Source organism: Anser anser (genome assembly GCF_964211835.1).
Source record: "Anser anser genome assembly, chromosome: 4".
In the NCBI taxonomy this organism is placed as follows: domain Eukaryota; kingdom Metazoa; phylum Chordata; class Aves; order Anseriformes; family Anatidae; genus Anser; species Anser anser.
In genome coordinates this window covers 25,693,863-25,719,768 of record NC_139724.1, presented here as the reverse complement: position 1 = coordinate 25,719,768, position 25,906 = coordinate 25,693,863, and the positions used below count along the sequence as shown (strand labels likewise).

Below are 25,906 nucleotides of genomic sequence, written 5' to 3'. Positions count from 1 at the left end.
GACACTTTTCCTGCAGTCTAGGTAGCATCAGCAGTGCCTGAAGTTGATAGGCAACACGGTACAGCCTCTGAGAGCTGCAGGAGGTGGAAAAAGGGTAGTTTTGTGTGTATTACCTGGCAGTAGACTTAGAAAAATGTGGTGCTATGTGGCAGGTTGGCAAACATTTATTGCGTAACTTTTTTTGGTGTAATTAGAGGAGAGTTTACTACTTTGTTAAGAAAGGCAAAGTACTAGAAAAGCACATTTTGTTTTAGGAAGTACCAGTAAACGAAAAGCAAAAAGCAGAAATTTCATGTCTTTTGAGCTATCTACTTTTGGTATCACGGATGTTGCTGAGCTTTTGTTCTGTGCAAGAAGCCTTCCTCTTTCATCAGTCTTTCATCTGACCGCTTACTGAGATTTTCTTCAGCTAGATCACTCTTAAAAGGCTGAAACTGTGCTAGTTCTCAGGATGGATTGTCAGGAAGAACGTGAAGAAGTTAAGGCAAGTCTAGCCATGAATAAGGTCTATGATATTTTCAGCTCTCTTGAGAGCTTCCATCAAGGTAAACCTAGACTAATTTTTTCTCTTATAAAATGGCTCTTTTGAAGCAAAGTGAACTGGTGTTTTCAGCTATTTGTTTTCCTCAATATTCTTTACTTGGTGTCTGATCACAGTGGTTGGCATATGCAAATACTGTGGCTCATTTTTTAACAAAGCATAGGTGTTATACTTTTGCCTTTCAGTTTGCATTTCAGGTGAAGAGGCAATAATGTATCACAAAATATTTACCCAGAAGAGTAACAATTTGCTGAGGATTTGACAGCAGTTTGACTTTTTTTTGTGTAAATGATTAAAGCTTACAGCTTTGTTTTCAAACTAAGGTTTTCATGTGGGTTTTATAGTATATGGCATGTAAGGCATGCCTATTTTTTTTTCTTTAGGGTCTTCTGCTTTTTTTTTTTTTTGAGTTGACAGTCTGTATTCACTTTTCTGGAGAGTTTAACAGTCCGTGCTTGTAAGTGTTCTGCTTTTAAGCAAGGTAGAAAACCTAACCTCTTTGCCTTTGTTAATCTAGTGGTTGTAGACCATTTACCCAACAAGAACATTTTTGTTGGGAATGGATCTTATTCCTTCTCTTTCTCTCTCTCTCTGTCTCTCAAAAAGAAATAAAATAAAAGCCCATGAGCTCATTGATCATCTGGGAGGGGAACTTTTCCCCCACCTGCTGACTTTGTTTTTTCCATAGGTCAGGGGCAGGTAATGACACGTGAGGCAAGGTGGCAGGGTGTGGGGAGGGAGGGGAAGAGCACAGATCATGAAGAGCCATTGGGCCACCTCTTGTCTGTGTCCCACAAGCAGAGCAAACAGGCACAAGGGCATTTTGCATTGATGTTGTTGGAGTGCTTTTTAAAAGATAAAAATAAAAAATAAAATTAGTCATTTTCTGCCCTAGTTGAATGAAGAATGTGACGTGCTTAACAGGAAAGGTGGTGTTATGCCACCTTTGCATTGGCTCTGTGGAGCAGGGTCGGGGAGCTGCTGAAGTTGAGCGTGCTTGCTAGGGCTTCCTGGAGGGGCTTGGTCAGCCTTGGGGATGGTGGTGGCAGCCCTACAGGGTATGGACATAGCAGCTTTGTACGGTATGTGTCTGCCAAGTGCACCAAAGCACAGGCATGCATGTCATCGTGAAGGTGATTAAGTGTAGATTGAAGGGCTCCCAGAATGGACCTGGCTGGGTGCACTTTAATTGGAGGGCTGGCAGTATTTTTGCTTTCCAGGTCTACATGGGAGACAGCACAATGGCTGGAGCCCAAAAGCATCCTCTTTAGAAGTGCAGGCTCAAAAATCTCTCATTCCATACCCATCTTATTTTTCCAACTCTATTTGTCTTGTTGGATGCTAATGTTACTAAAGCCAAGAGACACATTCTTGTAATTGACTTTGTTTCATGCAGCACTAATGAAGTTTGGGCTAGTTATTTTCTGACTTAAAATTCATAGTTCAAGGCAGAACATGAACCCTGGGGAAATAATTTGTTGGTGTCCATATTATTAATATTATAAAAAAAAAAAATCAAAACTCGAGTTAAAAAAAAAAGCTTTATTGCTGAATCGTGCTATATTTTCTGCATAGTATATAAAACATTCTTTAATTGCATTTAAGCATGTCTGAAGAGTGAGATCAATTTTTCTGTGGTAAAATTTGCTGTTGCTTTCCTGAGAGCAAAGCAAAGGGCATACATTATGCAAGTGGTATTTGATATCCCCAACAAAAATAAACAGCCTGAGGAATTCAGTGAGGAAGCATCATGCAGGACAACACGCTCTGCTTTGCTTCCTTCTGTGCTCTTCCATGCACAAGCAGCGTGGTGGGTGAGGGAGATTTGCCCCTGAAGGAGGCCCTGGCCCTTCAACATGAGCTCCTGCTCCCACTGAAGTTCTTTCATCCAAGGCCCCACTTGCTCTATGGCCCCAGCATGGGGTGGTGCCCGGTCCTGTAGCGGTGCCTGTTTTGCTGTTTCTTCCATCTCCTACATTGTGTTGTTTCTCAAGTATATCCAGCAAGGTTCACTTACTTCAGATCCATAGAATCATAGTTGGCCTTCTGAGATTCCTCAGTGACTTTACCTGTTCAGTTTTGGAGACCTTCTTTGCTCAAGGAAGCAAAAGCATAGTGTCTTGGCACATTTGAAGCTCAGGAGAGGCAGAAGCAAGTCGTTGCTGGTGCTAAGGCTTTGCATCAGGGCATGTCTGCTGGCCACAATCAGAGCTCTGGCCTGGTTATTATACAAAATGCAAAGTTACGCAGTACCGTAGCAACAATAAGAGCAATCAAAGGGCAAAGGTATGCATACTGAGAGGAACTTAATAGCAGCAAGAAATGCATGCAGCCTACAGTATTTTAAAGCCTATTTGGGGTGCTAAAAAGCCCCCCTGCAAGCATGCTTTATTATGATAGAGTAGAGACAAAGTGAGTAAACTCTAAGACTTGATTGCTAGCAATCAGGAATTGTTCATTTGACATCTTGTATCAATGGAAATTAAAATGCAAATAAATACCATCATAGTACACATTGATTTTTCTTTAAAATAAGTTATTGGCAAGCAGGAGTCAGAAATCAGCTTTTCCAAGTTCATTAAAATTGAAGAAAAGTAGGAAAAAATTTGATGTAAAAAAAAAAAACCCTAAGACTGCAAGGTATAGAAACCCTTCTGCTTCCCTGTTGATGTTCTCCTTCTCTCAACACTCAGGTGAAAATAATTGCAGCTTCAACAGACTAGCATTAAAGACAGATCAAGTACAGTCCTTTTTTTTTCCTTCCATTAATTAAAAGGAGATTTCCTATCTTTTAATTCTGAACAGATACAAAGATGTGCCGAATGGCTACACAGCCATGGCTAAGTATTTGCTGTGTAGTATAAGAAAGAGCACTGGTAAGAACTATATGGAGCAGAAATGTTGGAGAGTGCCAAAACCCATACTTGGGTGCTAGTTGAGTTAGCAAATTCACAAAATAGTAACTTACTGCACAAAATCTCTCTGCAGTAAAGGATGCTATGTCAGATAACCCAGGCAGCAGTGTCTTTACGATACCTGAAGGCTTTGCCTAATTGCAGTCTCGCTTGTGGCAGCGATGCCTGCGAAGGAATTCCCCAGGCCTTGTGAGTGAAGCACAGGCCTGGGCTCCCACTGCCATAGCAACAGAAGTGCTCCCTGCTGAAAAGCCAGCTGAGTCCAGGAAAGGTCACCAGAGACCTTTAGAAAGCCGGAGAGCTATATTCCCAAGTAACGAGACACAGCTCTGAAGCTGGAACGACAAAATGGTTTGCTGGTGGCAGGCATCCAAAATTCACAAGTTTACCTCATGAATTATATTCTTAATGTGTTAGTGTTGACTTTAGGGCTATTTGAGCTCTTGGCAGGTTTTGGGGGAGTGGAGGGTGGTAGGGCTCTGGAGTGAGGGTGCGAAGATTGGGGTTTTTCTGCAGTTGCCATGGGTAGAAGTTACTCATGAAGCTACAGGGACTGAGGCCTTGTGGAAAAAGCCCATGAGTTCCAAGGGCTGGCATCACTAAGGAGAAAAATAGCTTCCTTCAGTGTCTTTTCTGTATTCTTCCACTACAGTTGCTGTCAAAGTAGAGGTAAAATGTAGCATGCTGTTTCCAGGGACACTGGTCAAAGTGCTGGGCCTGGTATCACCAGAGACAACTCAGTCTGCCTCTCATGACAGGCTGAATTTGCGGAAATGTGGGAAGGGAGAGAGCTCTGTTTTTGTTGTTTGTTTTTATCCATGTACCCGATCCAGGCAGGATCATCCTCTGGTTGGAAAGCTTTTTAAAGACGTAAAGTTTCTGATGCACCCTGTCATGTTTATGGTTGTATATGATTGCAGGACTTTTCTCTTGAGTGCTTAAAGCATTTGGGTAGCACTTCCTTAGACCTGTGTAAACTATAACTGATGATGTAAACTGTATCTGATGGTAACTATTTTGACCAGGAAAACATTTTTCCCCCAAAGGTGTATTAAGACTGCTGGGTATAAAACAAGGCAGAGGCTGAATGTGCGCAGTGCAGCAGCAAGCACAGCCTGGCCCGCTGCCCTCTTGGGGGAACAAAAACCTGATTTGGGTCTGCTTTCCTTCGCCTCTCTGAAAGAGCTTGTGCAAAGTGACTCTGCTGTGCAGCAGGATGAACAAAAAAAGACACACACACACACACCCCTACACCCCTCTTCTGTGTTTAAAGAGGATAAATTAAAACGTACTGGATGGGAATGTGCATTTGAAGATTCAGCCACATCCTCATTCCCACAGACTCCTCTACTCCCAATGCATGCTAAGGAAGCAAGTGTTTCTGAGTACAGGACACCTTAAAGAACAAACAAAAAGAAACATTTACGTGTGCAGAGGACAGACTTGGTGTTAAATATTTAACTGTCATAATCTTCCTAATCTGTTTTTTTTGTCTTTTCCTATTTATCTGTATTGCATGTTATTCTAGTAACCCTAACCCTAACAGAGTCCTCAGGAAGTCTGCAGCGAAGTCTAATATTTTTTTCTTCAGAGAACAGTTAATCTAATCTGTGGTTCTTGCCATCTTCATTATGGAAAAAACAATATGATTACACAGTTTGGAGCAACATGAAAGCACGTGAAGCACCAATCCACAAGTCTTGGTACCTTGGATCTCAAACGATGGTGTAGGCACGTGTGTATATTTGTTATAACAGGGTCATTGTAAAGTCACTATCCCATAGTCTCTGAGAAAAGGGGGAAGCAATTGAGGCCATACATGGAAACCTCTACATGTAGTATCTTTTTTTTTTTTTAACAATTCTTCCTTGCTTTTTTTGGCACAAGAGAGTTGCTTAACATTCCTTTTCCCCAATTATGTGTGATTATATTTCATATGGCTCATTATTAACAGAATCAGCTAGTTAACCAGAAGCCTGCCAGTAAGTTGAAAGCTCCTTGAATTCAAAATGTTGTATATGGAGGAAGTAGTGGAATAATATGTTTGGGGGGGATGCAAAATGCTTCAGCGAAATACCCCAGGTGGAGGTGGTTTAGTTGCGGTGGGGGGAGCAGGTGGAGGAGGAAAAAAGCGACAATAAATAAATGCTCTTGAGTCACATCTGGGAGTGCTGGCTTTGGGTTTAAGATAAATGACCAGGCTGCAGTTCCCAGCCAGAGCACACACAGCAGCAGGTGTGGACAGGGGAGCGCCGGTGTTATTTGAGCCAATGCAAATACCCGGGACCAGCTGGCACAGCAGCCGAAACCAGCACACCTTGTTCGGCACAGCCAGCCACATGGCACACTTACATAGCTGTGCTATAGCACAAGAGCGAACGTGAACAAAGTTATCCACGTACAGGCTCGGCAAACCAAACCCAAATTACCAGGTCAAACATACTGCAGGCAATAATTAATTGCTCAGTAGATTTACTTGTCACGAGATCTTGAAAACCTTGGTATGAAATAATGGTACAAAGTCCCACAAACTATAAAACGTCAGGAACACTGGGGCAACTGAGCCAGCCTGCGAAACCCAGGCACTTTAATGTTGTTTTAGACATTGCTAACTTCAGAAATGTGGTAGGTAAGCGTACTGTCTTGGATCAGAATGTACTTTACGTTAGGTATCTGCAAGTTACTGCCACGTAGCAGTGGAAATGTTGTTCATGCAGAGAAAGAGAACAAGCTTCCTGCTAAAGGAATTTGTAATGCAAATATGTTATGCACACAAATGTTAAGTGCAGGCTGGGGGTAAATTGGACAAAAGCTGCTGAGTGCATCAGCTATGTCTAAGGATGACACACCCTTAGGTTAAAAAGTTGTGTGTTAAGGGTATACGTTTACAAGCTCTTCAAGCACAGCAAGTATCTTGGAGGAGAAAGGAGTGACAGGACTATAAAGGATGCATACTCTGAGCAGTATTTACAAGTGAATGTAATAAAGAAACTGATTTCTTAAAAATCTTTTAACTCTATAGAGTAAATCTTCAAAGTAGCGCATGGAAGTCATGCACACAAATCTCATTATTCTGAAAGCTGCTTAGGAACTTTAGCCCTCAGAGTCAACATACCACAACACATTCAGAAGTAAAATTTCAAAGAGTGACAAATGTTTCTAACAATTAGCTAATTTAAAAAAAAAAATGAAGAAAAAATAGGATTGAAAAGGATTTAAAAGAGAAGAATTACAGGGGGGTTATATGTTAAGAAGGAGGTATTTGAAAGGGATTGAGGGGGTAGAGTAGGAAGTGGATGTGGTTAAGGCATTTGCAAGATTAGTAGAAGAAAAGTCTGGTAAAACTGGAAGTAGGGAGCCAAATCCTGGGACGAATGAATATAGTTTCTTTGATGTATTTGAAGCTGCATGATTTATACATATTCAGCATCTGGCCTGTGGACCTTAAGAATGATTGGATAAAAATAATGATGAAGCTTATTAAAATACAACCATAAAAAGTAGTATGTAGTGTTCGATGCACAAAAGGTTAGCACTTACCTTTTCAGAGATGAAAATATCAGTGTCAATCAGTGGTACCAAACAGCTGCAGGTATTCTCTAAGCCTTAAGCGGGCTTAGAGAACTAAACATCTTACCAGTAATGGAAGCTGCAACTTGCTATGAAAGCTGGCTTATTGAAAAACAAAATTTTTCACAGTATTATTATTGCTTTAGAGGTGGGCCGTGAATTTGAAACTCTCTTTCAAATGCATCCTCAAATAAACAGTATAATATAAATGTTCAGGCTTTGGGAGCTGATCTGGAAAGCTCTGGCATCCAAAAGATATTTACTCTAATTAGTGTAGATACGCCTTTTGAAACTCCTGTCGGTTTTTGTATCCACAGAAAATATATTGGCACTCCCAAGTGAGTAGGGTGTGTGTGTGCACGTGTGTGTGTGCTTGAGATCTCAATTACTTCCAGGATTAGGACATGTGTAACATCCTACAGGTGCTCTAGGAACAGGCTCGATGAGTCTGTGCTTGCACTGAGCAAACACAGGGTAAAGGTACACGACAGACAGAGCAAAAAGGCAGCAGAGAAAGATAAATAAAGAGCTGAAACTGGTCAGCATGGCAGTATCCAAACATTGTACTCCCTGGCTGTGCTGCAGAGCTCCTAGGATCTTTTTGCATTTTGCATACTGAAATCTCAAACAAGAGGGCAAGGGAATCTATGTCTTGACATTAAGCAGACTAATTTATAAGATTACTCTTATTTCATTTGCATTGCTTCAGTGAGCCGGTGCCATGTTCAGAGCACTGTCAGCATTGAGGAAGAATAGAGAAGCACTGAGAGTTTCACGGTCATAAGAATAAACATTGACAGCAGGATACATAAAATAATGTATTGGATTTGAAACATGACATCACAGGAGAATGAAGAAAACCAGATGCATCTGCTAAGCATTTCTGGCCAGATCAATTTAAATTATGCTATTCTTGACCTATGCAACTTTATTGTAAAAGTAGGATAGGACAGTGCTGCAGACCTGGGATAACCAGCAAGGAACCCCAGAATTTTATGTTAAAACCAACTAAAGAGCAGTATCTTTTTTTTGCCTTGATACAAAACTCCTCAGAACAATAAGGGTTTTTCTCTGTGAACTTTGTTTATAAGGTCAGCGTAGACACTGATGCTATTGCTGTTCCTCTTCATGCACTTATAGGGTAGGAAAACACTTGATAATAGAGATTATTGTGGATACTTGAAAGGAGGATATCGTTTAACTGTACACAGATAATTGAGTGGAAAACTGAAAAGCCTGGTATCAAGGTTGGGTACCATGATGAGGAACTTGTATAAAACAATAACTTTTATTGAGAGAAAAACAGGAATTACAGACTAACAAAAGGGTAGTAGCAGTAAAGAAAGGCTTTGGTAGAAGCTCTGAATGATCAGAGAGGACATTGTTATCAGATGAAGCAAGTTCTAGGAGGCTTACAATGAACTATTTTAATTTTTCAACAGCAGTTCAAATTGTGCAGTCACTCGTAACAACATAGGAGCTCTTTTTATTACAATTGCATACTGTATGCACTTCTTCAGAGAGACCAAGTTATTGATCACTCCCACCTATGTTAATAGTACATCTCTGTTTGGATTGCAAAATAATAACTACATGTTTAATTAACTTCTGTAAGTATTGCAATGAAAATTATGCCTAGCAGAGTCCAAAATCCAGACTCGTGAAAGTAGGGAATTTTTAAGTTACCTTTGACTAATACTCTTTTTGAATAATGAGTTTGTTGTTCTGCAGTGGACAGGGTAATAACACTAAGCTTAGACCCAGTCTAATCTGCTCAAATAACTCCTATCTTCAGTGCCCATCTACCTCTGTCCATAGTGCTGCTGTCATGCAGCCATGCACACCACTACATGCAACTAAAGGGCTCTGAGATACAACCAGAGGCATGGCCAAGATGAAGAAGATGGGAGTCCCTCTCCCACGCTCAAGTCCAATACCACAGTAGGAGACTTTGGTGAAAGAGCACTGTGAATCATGACTGGTTGCACAAACGTGGAATATCATTAATATCACATCACCAGCCTGTGTGCATCTTTACCTAAATGACATCATTTTATCACCTATCTGTGGGGTCATCATTAAATGCAAGACAGTGGGACTCGGTACTTTCACAGCTTTAGGGAACGTGATACATCCATAGGCACTTTGCTGAAGTACATGCATCCTACATCTCAGAAAATCTGCTTTCATAGTTTTATTGCAAGCTAAAACATGAGATGACTTCTAAAATTCTGTATATAGATGTGAGGCATGGTAATGTAGGTATCAGCTGGCTCACCGCCACACATTTGAAGGGCAGGTAAATCTTAACGCACGTTAAACTGGTGGTGGATGCTGATTTGGCTCTTTCCTTTAAAAAAGAATCGTGTTGAAAAGCATCTTTATTATTATTACCTTTTTTTAAAAAATATGCCAGTATCAAGCATTTATGAATAACATTTCCTGTTTTAGTAATCAACCCACTTAAGAGAGGAAAACAAGTATGTGAAAAAAATCTGCATCTTATTTACATTTGAAATATTACATAATTCTGAAGGTATCAGAAGCATTTAAATGAGGATTTTGATAACAGTGCTGTATCAAATGCAGTTGTTTTTTTTTTTTATGTTTAAATAAAGGAGATTGTAAGGACATAATTGGAAAAACTGAAGGTGGGGTCAAAAACATACCTCACTCATTACAAAAATGTCTGTGCTTTTCTTGGTCTATATTTTAAGAGCATATCAATAGATGCACAATAACAGGCATTTCTTGTTCTGCAAGTAATAATTTGTCTTGTCTTTTAGCGCTTCATCATCAGGTACAAAAAATCACCTGACTTTGTGCATACGAGATGAGCACATTTATGGAGCACTGATTTAAAAAGTCACTAACTCTGTCCTCAGGCTGCAGTCGTTGTGCTGCTTCCGACACTCAGCACCCTGCATAATTGCATATCAATGGAGCATTCTAATTAATGCTCTGGTTTTAGCGTCGTGATACGTGTGATTCTGTGCATCACCAGTGTGATGCACAAAACATGGAAAAAGGGTATCCTTTGTTCAGTAAGTGTGCTGGCTTATTTATTTGACACCACTGCTTCACAGGGGCAGTTTGTCTCGATTCAAGCACTTCCCTGAGCTTGTGGGTATATTTGCAAACCACTTGTGTAATTCCTAGTAATGACCATAGAAGTCTGTAGATGACAGTTTAAAGTGCACAGTACAGTTCAGCCCCTCAACTTCTCATCTGCAGTAGGCTTTTCTGTGACATTCTTATTTTGCTGATCTCCTCTATTTTCTGGTCTTAGTTTGATTAACCGTGCATACGGGAGGAGGGGGGGGGGGGGGGGGGGGAAGTGATTCTTTTGACTAGCAGTATCAAATTTAGAAATGAGAAGGCCCTAGTTGGTCAGCTTTATCCCCAACACAACTGAGGTTGAAGTCCTAGCTCTAATTAAGTTGATGGGAAAACTCCCCTAATTTCGAGTAGAGGTATTCAACCCTACTAAATACTTCATATCCTAAGGGCTCTATAAGTTGTTGCATAAACATTAAATAATTAGACTATGGAAAAAAAAAATCTCCCATTTGCCTTCAGAAAAGGGAAATTCCTCACCTAAGGTAAAAATCTTTGCTGCCAGGTTTCCGTGGGAGAAGCTGGCAGAGGTAAACTGGCAGCAATGGAATATTCTGGGATTAATTAGACGTGGCCTAGATACATGCTGGAGAGTATCAGCGCTGACCTAAATGTTGCGAGGAACAGTGCCTCTATCTCCTCCTTTGTGTTAATCAACTCTGACACCAAAGGCTTAGCAGGGCAAGTTTGAAGAGAGATGTTGCATAAAAGCCTGAAAGAGGCAAATTGTTAAATTAGTTTTTGTTCATATTATAATCCTACTCATTCAAATCTAAAAACGTATTGAAAACAAGTTTTATCTTCGTGAATCTTGTAGGTTAATAAGAAGTCAACCAGCTTTTTCAAGCAGTTAGCCAAGAGTTTACAAAGCTCTGCTGAGGATCACCATGCTTTAACAGGCTGTGCAGTTTTCCTATAGCTTTTGTCCTAAAGCACCGTTTCGGGGGGAGTGTGGGGGAGAATAATTAGTTACACAGATACTGCATTCATTTTTAGTTATATTCCAATATGTCAAGGTTGTTGATGGTAAACAAGGAATGGAATCAACTTCACTTTGACCTAAGGCTTAGAGGAGCAGTTTCCATTGCTCAAAGAGTCAATGAATAGGAATAGGAATGAATTGCTGATTCTTCTGTTCAGTTTGAAATAATGTCAATTGGAATGAGTCTTTTACCACTTACTCTGTGAACTGCAACTAACTTCTAAACTCCCTTCGCCTATAGGATATCCCCAGGTGGATCAAACTACTCAGAACAAAGACTTACTTGAGCTGGTGTTAAAATAAAAGTGCAAACTGGAGATCTGCTTCCAGCTAATTGCACATACCTTGGAATTTCAGAATGTTTTTGGCTTCATTGGACTATTCAGCCAACTAGTTTGTCATTGCAGTTGTACATCAGAAAAGGGAGTTGAATGATAGTGAACTGAGAGAGCTGGAAACCCGCAGTATGTGAAGGTGGATGAGATCCTGCCATTGTCACTATTACTTCTCACAGGTGACTAAAAAGCAGTGGAGTTCAGCTTGCCAAGATGACAACCTTATTACAGTTGTGCATGTGTGTCTATATTGATACCTGAGCTAAAACTGTCCACACTTGAAATTGTTTAATTCATATCAAGTAAGGATATCTATGTAGCTATGGATCCGAGGAAAAGGAGAAACTTCCCCCAAAAAATGATGCGTCTGCATGTTGTACTAAAAACCTTGTAAATTCTATTTCTTTATGATTATATTTAGTAAAAGACTTGAATATGTGCAGTGTTATGATCCAACAGCTGCTACTGCCTGCAATTTCACAAGCAATTCCCACAAAACATGTCTTTTATAACAGAATCATTTCACTCAATTACTTAATCAATACAACTTGGTGTCAGATTATACATAATAGAAATAATCTATTGTTTAAGAATTTCTCTCCAAATAGCAACTCCGTGGGAACAGAGGCCACTTAGTATCCCAGCATTGCTTCGCATCCACTTGTAATGTCAGACTCAGTTTGTGAAGCCTGCAAAACAGTAAGAAAGCTTGGAGTTGTTATCTAGTGATAGTTTTATGCTTAATTGCTACCAAGACTTTTGACTTTGAGTAATGGATTTGTGATGGAGGCTGTGAGGATCTGCAAACTTTACATGACTAATGGTAATAGTGTTACTTTGCTGTCAGCTGCAGGCACCTCGCATTACACCACACACCTTCCACGTTCCCAAGGAACCCAATTGGAAAACCAGTCTGACTTACCTCTATGATGTTATTCTGGTGCTATTATTTCAGTGTTAATGCATAAATCTATCTCTTGAACTGGACTTATTATTAATCATTAAGTCATTATTAATTGACCTTTCACGTATTTATGTAAAACAAGGCAAATTACTCTTTCTGCTCATGTATCCTGTGGCTAAGGAACAACAACAGATAGTTGTTTTAGTGACTAGTAACTGTTGCACATCCATATTTTTCAACTTAACAACCTTTGATTGTCCTTCTTACTTGCCTACAAAGCCTCTTAGGGCTTTATCTTGTTCAGATTTAACATGCTGACTTTACCAAACCTACCCAATGCTTTACTAACGATTATTAACTTCAGTAACTGTCTTGTTTAATTTTGAACATAACAGACTATCTTGAATAAGAATCTTAATATAATAATAATGTTATGTTAGACTATTAACAGACCAACAATAAACTGTCCATAGAAATATGGAAATCTAATTTATTTACAGTTGTTTGTAAAATATTTCATATTGTACCTCAAAGGTACTTCAGATTTTGTTCAAATCATCAATTTCATTGAATTAACTCTTCTAATTTGCTAGATTTTAAAAGGTTTTTAGGAAAAGTAAATCAGCATCTGAAATGTGGGTGTTTACACCGTTCACTTTTTCAGCATAACAGAAATTGCAGCAACATATTTCAATTTTTCCTGCCCTAGATTCAGGAAATGATGCCAGTTAATTTCTGTTCTAAGTCTTCAGGAATATGTCAACCTGAAAAAGGATATTTTCTGGATCCAAAATACTTGCTCTTACATCTGGTTCAAAATACAGGTGAGAGTTCCTAAAATAAAGTCATTTAAAATATGTATTTTTCTTTTACTTTTGAAATGGCTAAGTCATGCTCAGAATCATTCCAGTTCTCCTTAAACTTAAATGAGACACCCACGTACCAGACCATTCCATCTCCTGCTTTAACGAGATCCAAATCTGTCAAGGATTGTCAACAGGCATCGCGGCATGGATTTCTTGAGGACTTGCAAATCCAAAAGAGGTTAACTTTCTGTAGACAAAAGCAATATTAATAGTACAGCATCGGCCATAAACATTGATTGGTGCTCGATACCAGAAAGTGCATCTGAAAAAAATATATAGATTTTTTTTCTTTTTTACCACCTAGTCTTCAGGACATGAGTAGAATACAGAACAACACAAAATAATGAGCTTCACTTACTGTTGTGTGATAAAATATAGGATGAGCTAGAGGTGATATTGCGGGAGGAAAACTGACTAAGTAGGCATGACAGGAGTATGGGGGCTAAATATAATGACAGGAACTTCATAATGTGTTCTTCATAAAAGTGACAGAAAAAGCAAAGGAGGCAAACTGCGCTGTGCCAAAAGCATTAAATCAAATGGTGAAATGCTGAAGAATAATTTTTGGTAGGGCATGCAGTGCTAAAGCTCCGGCTTAAAAAAAAAAAAAAAAGGGGGGGGGGGTTGGGGGATAAAGGAGAATTATAGGAAAAATTGTACTAAAGATTAGAGATCACGAACACCAAACAATGAGGATGAAGTATACCTCAGTCTAATTTGCAAAAGCATGTATTAAGTATTACTGAGAGCCACTTGTTTGACTAAAGCACATTTTAAACAATTGCAGAAATTAAGAAGAATTTTAAAACCTGTAATTCAGTTTTTTATCAACTCCCACATTAAATATACATATGCTGTTAATATTTAAGGTACAGCTTTATCTCCATGGAAGTGTATGCCAAATTCTGTCCTTCTGAATTGTCCTAGCTGGTGAATGCCTCATTAACCTAGAGTCTGCGTGAGTGTCCCTGTGCTGAGGACAGCCTCAGCAGGGAGGTGAGCCTCTAACAGAGCTCGGTGTAGGGCTGACACCAACAGCTCCGTGCTAATGCTCTTCACAACGTTTCTGTAAGTGCCAATGGCCAGCTTGCCTTAGACCCAAAGCAGCAATGTGTCAAACCTCATCAGCTTTGTTCAGAGATAATTGTTTACATGCAAATAACTCCACAAATCTGACCATGGAGCAGGGAAGTTGGGAAGGGCTGGGAAAAGCAATTGAATGCAGGCAGAGTTTTCACTGGACCGGAGGCAGGAGACAGAGGAAACATTTTAAGGACCATTGCTCCAGCCAACAGGCTGCTTGCCCCTCGTGTGTCACCATGTGCAGCCATGCAAACCCAGTCACTGTTGCTTTTGTCTCTGTCCGAAACAGGACACAGCAGCAGATGGAAGGACACACAGCTGACTGGTGTACAGGGCCTTTCACCGCTCCTTCCCAGACCATTTCCTGGGTACCGTGCTTCTCCAGCCTGGCAAATTTTCTTTCCATCTACTCTTTCACCTCCCACGAGGCTACTACAGATCCTGTCCATGTACAAGGTTTTTGCATTAATGAATTGTACAGAAGTTTGGGATCCTGTGATGAAATGTGCACTAAGGTATATATCGTAATACTGACAAATGCTTTGTAATACATAATTCATAAGATAGACATGCCACTGCCGTTAAAAATATAGACATGCCAATACCCTTTAAAAGCCATGTTAAAATGAAACCAGCCCTCTCGTATTCAGGGCATTCAGCTTAGGAAAGCGAGCCACTGCCTATCAGCTGGCATTTTCCAGCAATTTCTTCTCTAATCAAAGCATGACCAAGTTTGCTGTTATATTAAGCCTGGAGTATATCCTATCGTGAAATACTGCGCTAAATGAAGTGTTGGTAGTTAATTCTGGAAACTTCTAAGGAAAGTGAAATTGCTTGAGGTCTACAATTCATTGCAAATTTCAAAGCACTGTTTACAGACTCGTGAAAAAGCCTTGTGATCTGTGCTTGCTGCACTCAGCAGAAAGGGAAGTTGGTCTCGGAGCTGCAGGCTTGACAAAGGAGGACTGTGTTTGAAGAAAATCTGCAGATGAGCAAAATGGGGGGGGGGGGGGTGTTGAAACCTTTACAGCAGCTTGTTGTATTATGGAACTTTGCACTAGATGATTTTCATTTTGATAGGTACTGAAGTCTATAGGCATTTCCTTTCGAAGACTGCATTAATGTTCAAGAGAGGCCTTTATTGTGGCCAAATATTCACGACAATGCTTAAGAGGCATATCCAAATACTGACACTTCCCCGGCGCAGGTGACTGCACAAGGTTTTGACATTTGCCCGTGACCCTGCTGCAGACACCATCCCCCAAATCCTCAGCAATAAGGCAACTGAATGGCTTAGGGGATTGGTAATCGGATCCTTCACCCCCAGGTCATCGAAGGTCTTGGTTCAGGAGCGGTGAGGGTGTGCAGTGACTTAAACACTGCCGGGTATTTATTTGGAGGCATGTGCAGAAAGGAACATATGATTTTGGTGCAGCAAACAGTAGACGCGTCCACATATAGATCCAAACATTATGACAGTGCCTGTCTGCTGGAAACATTTGAATGACAGAGTATCAGGCTGACAGAAGTTGATTAAGCCCCTAATAACAGTCAGGATTGTTTCTTGTTTTAGTTTGAGCTAGACGCTTAAAGCACTGTGGTTTGTACAGTCTTTTGCAAATGAGAGAGGCAAAGTTTCATGTTTAACACCCTCTCTCTCTCTTTTTCTCTCTCCCCTTCCAGGTCATAAAAGACTTTTTAAAGTGTTTCTGAATGTTACTGGAGACAATCCAAAGGCAACTTTAATTTGAATTTTCTATCTCAGCCATATGAGTTTGGCAAGAGCAAAAATATGTTCTGCGGGTATTTTGGGGGACTTTACTCCATGGGAGGAACGAAGAGTGCGGAACCTGAGACTTCAACTCGTCCCTAATGAAAACAAATGCCTTCGGCGGGGCAGAAGATTACTGCCAAGGTCAGCATTAACCTGGGCCCTCTGGCGTCGGGCCGGGCGGCCGGCGCTCCTGGGGCGAGGGGACAGCAAAGGGAAGGGGGAGCCCCCTCGGGGAGCCCTGCCGGGGCCGAGCCGGCCCAGGGGCTGGCACCAGGGCCCCGTCCCCGGGCCCGCACTGCCTCCCAGCGGGCATCGGCTGCTCCTCCTCCGTGGGGAAGGGCTGCCGGCTGAGGAAGCTGCTGCCCGAGGGCAGCTGAAGGGGAATTGACTTATGGCCGGGTGCCGGGCTCCTGGGAAGCAGAGCCCGGCCACACGTGGGATCATCCTCCAGCGGGGAGCACTGCGTGGTCTTGGATGTGCCCTTCATTCATGGGTATCGGCAGGATGTAAGCCTCCATTTATTAAAAAAAAAAAAAAAATCGGTGGGCAACCTTACAAATGTGAAATCGTGTAGTATTGACCGGCACGCAGGCAGCCCTGTCCCTGTCACTCAGCTTTGACAAGCAGCAGCAGAGCAGCTTCCCAGGGCCGCAGCCAGCTGTACGCCACCCTCTGTGCAGCGCTTTCAGCGATTTATTTCTTCTTCTTGAGTGTGCACCAGCACAGGAGAACAGAAAGGGATCCCCAAAATGGAGACTTAAGCCCAGGGAGGCTAAGCCACGTCTTGCTGCAGTTAAGGTCTCCTGAAGTCGGGAGCTTCCACCCCCCAGCCTTGTGCAAGTGCTGTTGTCATCCCAAAAACAGGCACTGGAGCCTTCATGTGGAAATGTCAGTGTGGTCACTGCCATCACAAATGGGGAGGGAGCTTGGGGAAAACACCCCTGGGGACCCCTCCTCCAGCCCTGTGGAAGTCAGAGGGCCGTGCAAACAGCTGTAAGGGTTAGAGCTGTTGCCCATGCTGTAAGTGCTGCCTTCCCTTGCCTCGTACCTTGTAGCGTGGGGAAGGATCACGGGGTGCTATATAGCACTTGCACGGGTTATACGAATAAACAAAGATTTCTGTGTCTAGGTGTGTCAGCTACAAAGGTCACTCTGTTTCTTTTTTTCCTCCAAAGTGATCCTGTTCAGGGTGTAATATCCTGTTTTATTTCTACAGTGCTTATCATTGAAAGTTAATGTTCAGGATTGCTGGATCTGATATACTCACAATGCACACAGGGGAAAAAAAGAGGCTGAAAAATGTCAAAACAAGCGGATATTACTGAGCGTATAGAAAAGGCAAAAGTGTTACATGGGGAGTATTGTCCTTACATTACTGTGCTTTGTGGAGGACTCAAATAATCAGGTTTGTGTGTGTGTGCATGCGTGTGACAGCCTTTCAAAGGCGGAAATAGGATGCCTAACTTTTAATGCAGAAAATTAGTAACGAAATACATGCAAAGCTTCAGGCTGATAAGATCTCTGCAATCTCCTCCACAATCTGCTACCCTGAAGAAAAATGTGTTGACTTTACAGGCTTGTCCTGAACGCACACCAGCACCGTTCTGCCCCGGCTGCCTTCAGTAATTAATGGGGCCTGTGTTCGCCCAGCTGTATGTCCATCACTGCGCTCACGCTGCACTTGGATTTTCACCAGCCAGTGCCCCATGGCACACCCCGAGAAAAGAGAAGCGGGGGGGACAAATCGATAAAGGACCCCCTCCCGTATGCACCCACGCAGCGCTCGGGGAGTTCTGGGGCCCCTTCCCCTTTCGTTTTGCGGGGGCGCGGTGGAGCCCGGGGCTGCGGCAGGTGCAGCGGGGGCCCCGCCCGGGCTGGGGGCTCGGTGCCGGTGCGGGGCTCGGTGCGGGGCGGCCACGTGGAACCGCGGCGCCCGCTGCCGCCGCCGCCCCTTCCTGCTCGCCTCGCCCCGGCGAAGAGGGAGGGAAGGAGGGAGGCAGGCAGCTAACGGGGAGGAGGGGAAAAGGAGAGCGAGGGGGAGGGAAAAAAGATTTAAAAAAAAAAAAAAAAAAAAAAAAGAAGGGGGGAGGAAAAAAAGTTTATACGTGCAGCGGCGGGCGAGGAGCGGGCAGGCGGCGGGGCCGTGCCGGGCCGTGTCGAGCCGGGCGGGGGGCGGAAGGCCGGCGGTGCGCGGCGGCGGGAGGCGGGAGGCAGAGGGCGGGCGGGCGGGAGGATGCGGCTGAAGCTGGGCTTCCTGCTGCGCGCCGTGCTGCTGGCGGGCAGCTTCTTGGGGCTGCTGCTGCTCTGGTCCTCGCTGTCGCCCCGCGCCGAGGAGCCGGCTCCCCCGGGACGGGTGAGTGCGCGGCGGCGGCGCCGCTGGGCGGGATGGGGGCGGCGGGCGGGACGCCGCGGGGCCAGCCTGGAGATAACGGGGGGCGGCCGCCGGGGCCGCGGCCTGCAGGCCCGACACGGGGAGCGGCGGGGACAGCCCCGGCCGGCCCCGCATCCGCACGGGAGGCGCCGCGCCGCGGCCCAACGCCGCCGGGGGGGGGGCACGGAGGGGGCCCGGGGGGCGCCGCGCTCCGGATGGGCCCCGCGGCACCGCCCGGGGGGGCCGGAGCTGGCCCAGGGCCCCGGCGCCGCGGCCCCTGCCTGGCGGCGGTGCCCCGGGCGGGGGCTCCCCCCGAGCCCCGGTGTCTGGGAGCCTCGGGGCGCGCCGGGCCCCGGGGAGCTCCGCGCGAAGCGGGATCGTCAGAGGGGCTTGGAAAAGTCACAGCATCGCCTAGCGATGGGGGGAGGAGAGGTCTTACGCTCGTACGCTCGGTCCTCTCCGGTGGGCTGCTTTGACTCATCGGCGAGGCGAGCGAGCTGGCATAATTCTTGCTTTTTAACACCGAAAATGACTTTGGGCTCCTTCGGCAGATGCTCTGTCTTCTGAAGCTCTCACAGTTCGCTGTATCTTGGCAGTTACTGCTGAGATAATAGGCCGTAGTGGGTTTTTTCCTGAGATACACAGTTTATTAAGTGTTGGAGTTCCCATAATCTGCTCTTCTCGGCGCAAGGCGGGCTTCTCTGCGTACGGAGAATTCTTCAGAAATGTTGCTTCCATATCTCCTGAGAAAATGTCAAGAAATAAACATTTCACATCAAAAGCGGTTGAATTACTCATCCTGCGTAGGAAGGAGAAACAGGCCCGCCAGCGGGCATCCTCGGGGTGAGCAAGATGAGCGGCGTGGCCTTGCAGTGCCCGCCCTTAGGTGGCTGCCCCAGGAGCCCCAGTTGAGCTATGGCACTCCCAGCAGCCTGGGATTTCTATGAGTGCTACACTGACTCAGGCTACCCCTTCCCACCAGCCTGAAGGATACTTTTGAGCTGAAACCTTGTATCAAGCTCAGTTGACATGCCAGTCCCAATGTGGAAATCCCTTCTCACTTGCATGTGTGGAGATAAATGAGTGGGAAGAGTTTTTTCAGCCCGTCCCTGATAAAGCAGTGGTCTGTCTTGATTACCTCCGTCTGGGCTGCAGGAAGAAATATCTGTGATAGCCACCTCAAGAAATAATTCAGCCTTTGTTGGGAGCAAATATAATTCTCTTAAGTAAACACTGTCAAAGAGAAATCTAAACAGAACGTGTGGTTCATTAGCGAGATCAGCCGTTTGCTTATCACCGTGATGTATGTGAGAGCGAACAACACGTTTTATCATCGTTTTGTAGGAAATGGTGGTGTCATTTCTAAACTGGTGTTTTGCTTTGGACTGCTTGCCTCCTGAGCAGCCTCTCAGGTAACAGATCCTAGTGAAGAAGCAGTGTGTAAGCAGTGGCTGTGCCCACTGCTGGCTGTGCCTTGGCATATTCTGGGGAAATGCCGGGGCACCTCCGAGCACACTGCTTGGTAGGAAAAGGCTGCCTGCCCCAAGACTCAGGGGGATGCTCCCTGTGGCACCTGGGGATGGGCTGTGCCTCGGTACAGTGCCTGCTTTCTGCAGGTTGGGGTGTAATAGGGCCCAGCGCTGCGGGGCATGCGGCCTGCGCTCTGCTCGGTCATGCCAACACGTGTATTTGCTCTGCTGGTGGCTGCAGATAACAGAATAATTCTTCTTTCCGTACAACACCCTCCTCCTGAAAGGTCTAGCCAACAATTTAACTTTTATAGCTAACCTTGGGCAGTACCTTTCCTTCTCTGCACTGTAAGCCCGGGCACAGCCTGGAGCATAACTTTAATAACACCCAGGCATTAAAGAAACAAAGCTGAAGAGTTCTGCTGCCTTGTTCTTTTTATCTTCACAAGCGTGAATCTTTTCCTGCTTATAGCAGCTGACGGGGATGGGATAGGCAATAATACTGAAGATTTTGGAGTAGTTCTATAACTATGTACCTTTTTTAAAAACAAAACAAAACAGTGCATTCTACCTTCAAATACCATATTGTGTGTGTGTGGTTTTTTTTCTGTTGATCTTAAAAGATTTCAGTGGTCTTTTAGAGAAGTGAGATGACTTGAGGTGCAGAGTTTCCAAAGGAAAAGTGAAAGTGGAGAAGCGGCTATTTAGGAAGGAAATGAGAGAGCACAATTAATAACAGTAATACAGAAAGGTGGAGATAAGGCATTTCTTTTTCCCTTCTGGTAGAAGACTATCACAGATTGATGTATTCGCTGCTATTGAAAGCATATTTGGAACTTGAGGAAACAATACACTTTTCCAGATAATCAGCCTGTACAGCTTTGTTTCTGCAAGATGCATTCAAGAAAAAAATGTTTGCAGGATCCAGAGGGAGAGGTTAAGTAAGTATCTGTTTTTGTGTAAGTAAAGACATTAGCTATCTGATAACAAGGATTTAAAAAGGTACCCAAGATTTAGGTAGGGATGCACGCATTCTTGTTTATAGCTGCAAGAAAAGATTAGACAAAATCTTTGGTTAGATTATTATGTACACGTTGTGGGGTCTTTTGGATGTTTTCTTAGAGTTTGTGCTCTTCTCAACCAAGGCATGGTAGTTTTGGAGCCAGCAGGAGATGATTGAGGCCATTCATTGTAAGAAGATTGCTGTAGGGATCCCAGCTATGGTGCTTGCTGGTCTCAAGTGGGATATGTTGCTAATGATCAGCCTCGGAGGTACAGCCTTAAAATCTGGTTTTGTCAAGGAGAGAATAGAAGTGGGAGTACAGCAGGCAGAGCCAATGGACTGAAAAGGTAAAGAAAGATTCACGGCTGAGAAGTTGAAAGCAGCGTATCTGGAAGGAGCCTTATGTAAGCTTAGTATAGGTCAACTTTAACTCTCTAAATCAGACCAATTACAAAGAGTTATAGTGACTGAATTACTATTCAGAAGCTTTTAATTAAATGTGTAATTGTTTGTGTTTTTTTTTTAAAATCTGTTTAGCCTACTTGAGGCAAAGCTTGGATACAACTTCGCATGCTTCATAGTAAATAAATAAATAGTTAATTCATAATTCATAAATTCATAGTTTATGTGATGCAGTGTAATTAGTGGTCTCCTATGGTTTCTAGTCTTTGCTGGACCACTGCAGGGAGGTCATAGAGATGACCCTATTTGTTTGTCCCTATGAAGGAAAGTAAGAAAGAGAGAGCATCCAGCATGTTTTATCATCCGTGGCTTAGGAAGCTCATAAAAGATTTGATGGAAGTATGCAGCTGACTTTGCTCAGGTCAGAAATGTGGTGCTGAGACAGCAAAAACCATAAAACAAATGCCATGTTCTGAGCACTTCCCATGTGCAGTGAGGAAAATGTTCCTGATGAAATCTCAGCATGTGCTGCGTAAACTCCTATCTGGGAACCTAGTGCTTCTGAGACACTATAAAACTCACGGTGTTCCCCAGCCTCCACTAGCTGATAGCTACTGCATCCCAGCTGCTGGCAGGCTCCTAGTCATCCACCCCTGGGCACCTGTGTAGGGGTCAGTCAGCTCTCCTTGCTGCCAGCTGTCCTAAAGGAGGAGCAGGGCCCCCAGTTTGGGAAGGGTCCTGGTCCAGGTGCGGTTCTGGCGCATTCACTGGCTCAAGGAACAGCTCGCAGCCAGCTACCTGGTGGCTAAATGCTACAGATCTCACGTGGCCACTGGAAAGTGGAGGTTTTATGCTTTGGAGGAGGAGTTAGGAAGAGAGAAAAAAAAGGCAAATGGATTTTTTTTGACTTTTCTCGTGACACCTCTTTTCCCCCACTTTAAAGACCACTAATATCCTGTACGCCTTGGCTGGATTGTCACTGAGGACTTAATGACAAGTTGCAGGCTGAACTTGAAGTGTTATTGTGGTTTAAATTAGATTCTTTGCGGTGGAGGTCCCAGCAGAAATTTGCTGCTTTCCCTTAAGGAGTAAAAGCAAATGGGCTTGGAAGAGAAACGGAGAATTGGGGAATTTGAAGTTGATGTCATTACTGGAGGAAAGGCGGGAGCCGAGCCTGGAATAAGATGATAAATCTGATGCAATGGGAGCAGTGGTGTTGTGTTGTGAAGGGATTCAAGCCTAAGATAAGAAATGTGAGCGTGGTCAACACGCGATGCATCATGGCAAGCAAGCAGTCAAGCAGCAAGGTAGTCTCTCTACAATTGCTAACTGTGTTTAACTATACTTGTGATCACTTTTATATACTGGTTTGCCTTCCTGTAGTTGGGTGAGACCTGAGGCAAGGAGCACTGCATTGGCGCTGCCGCTCCTGTGATACCTGAAAGCTCAGTGCCGTCAGTTGCTTTCTGTGCCAGAGCTCCCTTGGGGCACGAGGCCAGACCTAGGCTTTCCTCCTCTCATGATCAAAGCCCCAGCGAGTCACTGCTTCTTGCCTGATGCTCAGCAGAAGTGAATACATTGGGAAATGTGTAGAATTTGTAGAAATTCACCAACTTTTGTTTGAAATTTGCACGCAGGGAGGCAGAGAGCTTGCTGTAGCTTTTGATAGTGTAGCTTTTTGATTGATAGTGTTGCTGTTCTAGCAAGTAAACATCACTCCCCCCTCCCTGCCCCCTGGTTTATTACAGTAATCTTTTGTGTTGCTAGTGACAGTAATAGGCAAAATGTTTTGAGATGTTAAATGTTAATGTTTTTAATGTGTGCTTTCATCTAAACTGGCTTTGAAAAAGCTTGTAAAAATCTGTCACCCTTGGGAGAGTGTGAAAACCCCAATCCCTGTCTTATTAAAAATGAAGTCTTTTGTCAAATGCTTCCAGTTATGTTACAGAATAAGTGACCACAGAGTAGTTTCCTGAATAATGCGAAGAAATAAAAAAAGCCTTACATAATTCCTGCAATTTGTGTATATATGCATAGATTGTATTAAAACTTTCTTGAACCTTTCCATCATAAAAATCGCTAGCAATAAGTTAAGTAAATAACTCGTTATCTCAGGGCTATTACTTATGTAAAAACCTACTCTTCTGCAGGGAGCAGTTTAGTACCGTTTTATATGTATATGACGAGATTCCCGTTGTCCTATTCTAGCCCCAAGTATTACCATTTGTGATTAATGTAAATTAAATAACTGAACAGCAGAAAAATTAAAGATGTTAAGGCTGATGCTTGCTTTTTAAGAATCCCATTGCTGGAGAAAGATTGCTAGATCATCCAGGGAACCTTTGGCAGCATCCGCAACATGGGATAAAAGGTGGCTCTGTTCTCTTAGGTAAGTTTATGCAATAAAAAGCTTGATGATTGTGTTCACGTAGGGAACTGTGGACTAAAACTATTCGACTAATGCTGTGCCTGAGAAAGAAACCATGAGTAAGACCACAAAAGTTGGGAAGGAAGAATCTACGCAACAGGTTTGATGGGTCGTTTTTGGAAAACAAGTGACAATAGATGTGGTAGTTGGAGCTGCTTAGTGGCTGCAGAAAGGGGCATTAAAAATAGCATGCAATAAAGTCCTTACTTGGAAAGATGTGAAAATCTAGGTAACCGCTAACTCTGTTCTGATTTATTGAATTGAGAGGTGATGGCTAAGCTAAAGCAGTGGAAATTCTGTTGTAAGTTTAGCTATCAGAAAAGGCCCAGTGGGTCATCGGGATGTCAGCCTGAAGAGCAGCATACCACATGCAGAAGTGTGTGCGTGGGTTTTTCATCACACGGTCAAGCAGCACGAACCTTCTCCAGCTCGAGCTCAGTAGAGTTAAAATTGCTTGTACTGAGCTGGCATTCCCTAATGAAAAATGACAGTATCTTTGTCCTATTTTTGTCAGATATTAAATCAGCATTACGGGAGACTGCCAAGTGGAAATAGGGCAGGATAAGCTGTTACATTAATAGGTTTGACTTCTACCTTGGAGGGGGGTGGATGCTTTTCACAGAAAATAGGCCATATAAACTGAGAGAAGGATTCCAAGTCTGGTAGCAGTTACATTTAATTACTAGATTTCCTCCATAAGTATGGAAAACAAACATCTGCTGTGAACGATTAGTTTAAAAATAGAAACATGCTGCTTAAAAGGCCGCCTCCTCCACCAGTTTTCTTTAATCTTTTTGTGAATTAAAGGGAATTTATCTTGCTTGAATCTGCCTTTAGCAGTCCACCTCCGCCCTGCAGTGCTCTAGATTTTGGCACCGTGTTGGCAAATGAGGTATTTTCCCACTATGACTAACAGGAATGCCAAGCTACTGTGTGCAGAAAGCAGGATGTTGCCAGCATGGTCCAACAAACGGGAGCAGTAAGCAGCCAGCAATGTGCATTTCTGCGACCTGCGGTGCTGTTTAGGCTTGGATTTTGGGGCATTCTGAACTTTCAGGGGTAGATTTCTGAAAAACTTAACCCAAAAGTTGGGCTTGTGCTTTAGAGCAGGTTTCTGGTTTGGGGTTTATTGGTTTAATTGTCGGCTATTTCTTGAAAGAGCTTGCTGGCAAAGTATGTGCTTTTGTGGAGAAGGGCTCTTTTCTTGTTAGTAATTGTAAGCCAGGTAGAGGAGAAGGAGAATATTTTTATTCAACCTTTGTTTTCAAGTAGTAATCCTTATTGTGTTCTTCATATATGTGGTTAAATGGTTTTGAAATGTTTGCTTAGTCATTTGATAGCTCATTTGAATTGGTAGGTCTGAATTTTTGGGGAAAAAAACGACAACAAATTCCTTGCTTGCAGCAAGCCGTTTGTGGAATAGGCTGGTGCTTTTCTAGAGGTGTGTTTTACAGAACAGAATATCTATTGTCTGAAAACCCGCTGACTTCCCATTTTATTCCCACGTGGGAGTAACAATGCTATTCTTACCTGGCTAGGTATAAACTTTATGTAGAAAACAAAAATGGCTACTTTTTTTGAAATGAAGTTGATCCTCAAAAAAGGACTGTATTAAACAGGAATACCTGAGGAAAGAAGAGCTGAGACTTTTCACTCCCACCACCGCTAAGGACAGAAGAATATTAGTATTCCTACCCAGCTTGCCATTATCATTTCTTTCATTTTTTAACTTCTGTTGCCCCAGGCTAGTAGACTTCTTACCATTTTGAAGGCTTTTTCCTTCTCCATGAGTAAGCATGCTTTCTTGCAACTCACAGAACAAATGAGTTGTTTTTTTTCCATGTTATACTAATTGCATTTCTTTCAAGTTTCTCTCTTACTACCTTTTCTTGAATCCTTCATTCTAATCACTGACACCAGTAATTTTTTTTTGTTTGTTTTAATATTGCTCTGGCTTTCAGAAGCTGCAACTTATTTTCTTTTGATTTCCTTGTGGAATGCTGAGTTGCGAATAGCAGCAGCCAGCACTGATGTGTGGTACACCTCTGAGCAGCAGGAGGGGATTGCAAGAAGGTGTAAAGTAAAATCGGTATACTGGTTCACATTTGGAAAATTTCTTTACAGTTGAAGGTCTCAAAATATAACT

General features: G+C 43.2%; 1 protein-coding gene and 1 long non-coding RNA gene across 6 annotated transcripts in view; one reads left to right on the top strand and one right to left on the bottom strand.

The window, feature by feature from the left end:
* Nucleotides 1-23,719, bottom strand: LOC310899088. Of its 3 annotated transcripts, XR_014583980.1 has the most exons (4): nt 18,193-18,332; nt 13,308-13,417; nt 4,749-12,149; nt 1-2,759 (listed from the first exon to the last, which is right to left on the bottom strand). It is a non-coding gene; the product is annotated as an uncharacterized lncRNA (long non-coding RNA). The 3 variants fall into 3 exon arrangements; XR_014583979.1 differs by lacking the exons at nt 1-2,759; nt 18,193-18,332 and adding an exon at nt 18,898-23,719 and having other exon boundaries at nt 4,504-12,149; XR_014583981.1 differs by lacking the exon at nt 1-2,759 and having other exon boundaries at nt 4,504-12,149.
* The window catches only part of GALNT7 (polypeptide N-acetylgalactosaminyltransferase 7), a 71,962-nt gene continuing 64,263 nt past the window's right edge, over nt 18,208-25,906 (top strand). For 2 of the 3 annotated variants that reach the window (XM_083835059.1, XM_083835058.1), the window contains exon 1: nt 18,212-18,440. In XM_083835059.1, coding sequence (XP_083691185.1) covers nt 18,321-18,440 — 120 coding nt within the window. In that variant the 5' untranslated portion in view covers nt 18,212-18,320. Of the gene's footprint in view, nt 18,441-25,906 lie in introns of all 3 variants that reach the window. The other variant, XM_083835061.1, reaches the window with a different exon arrangement.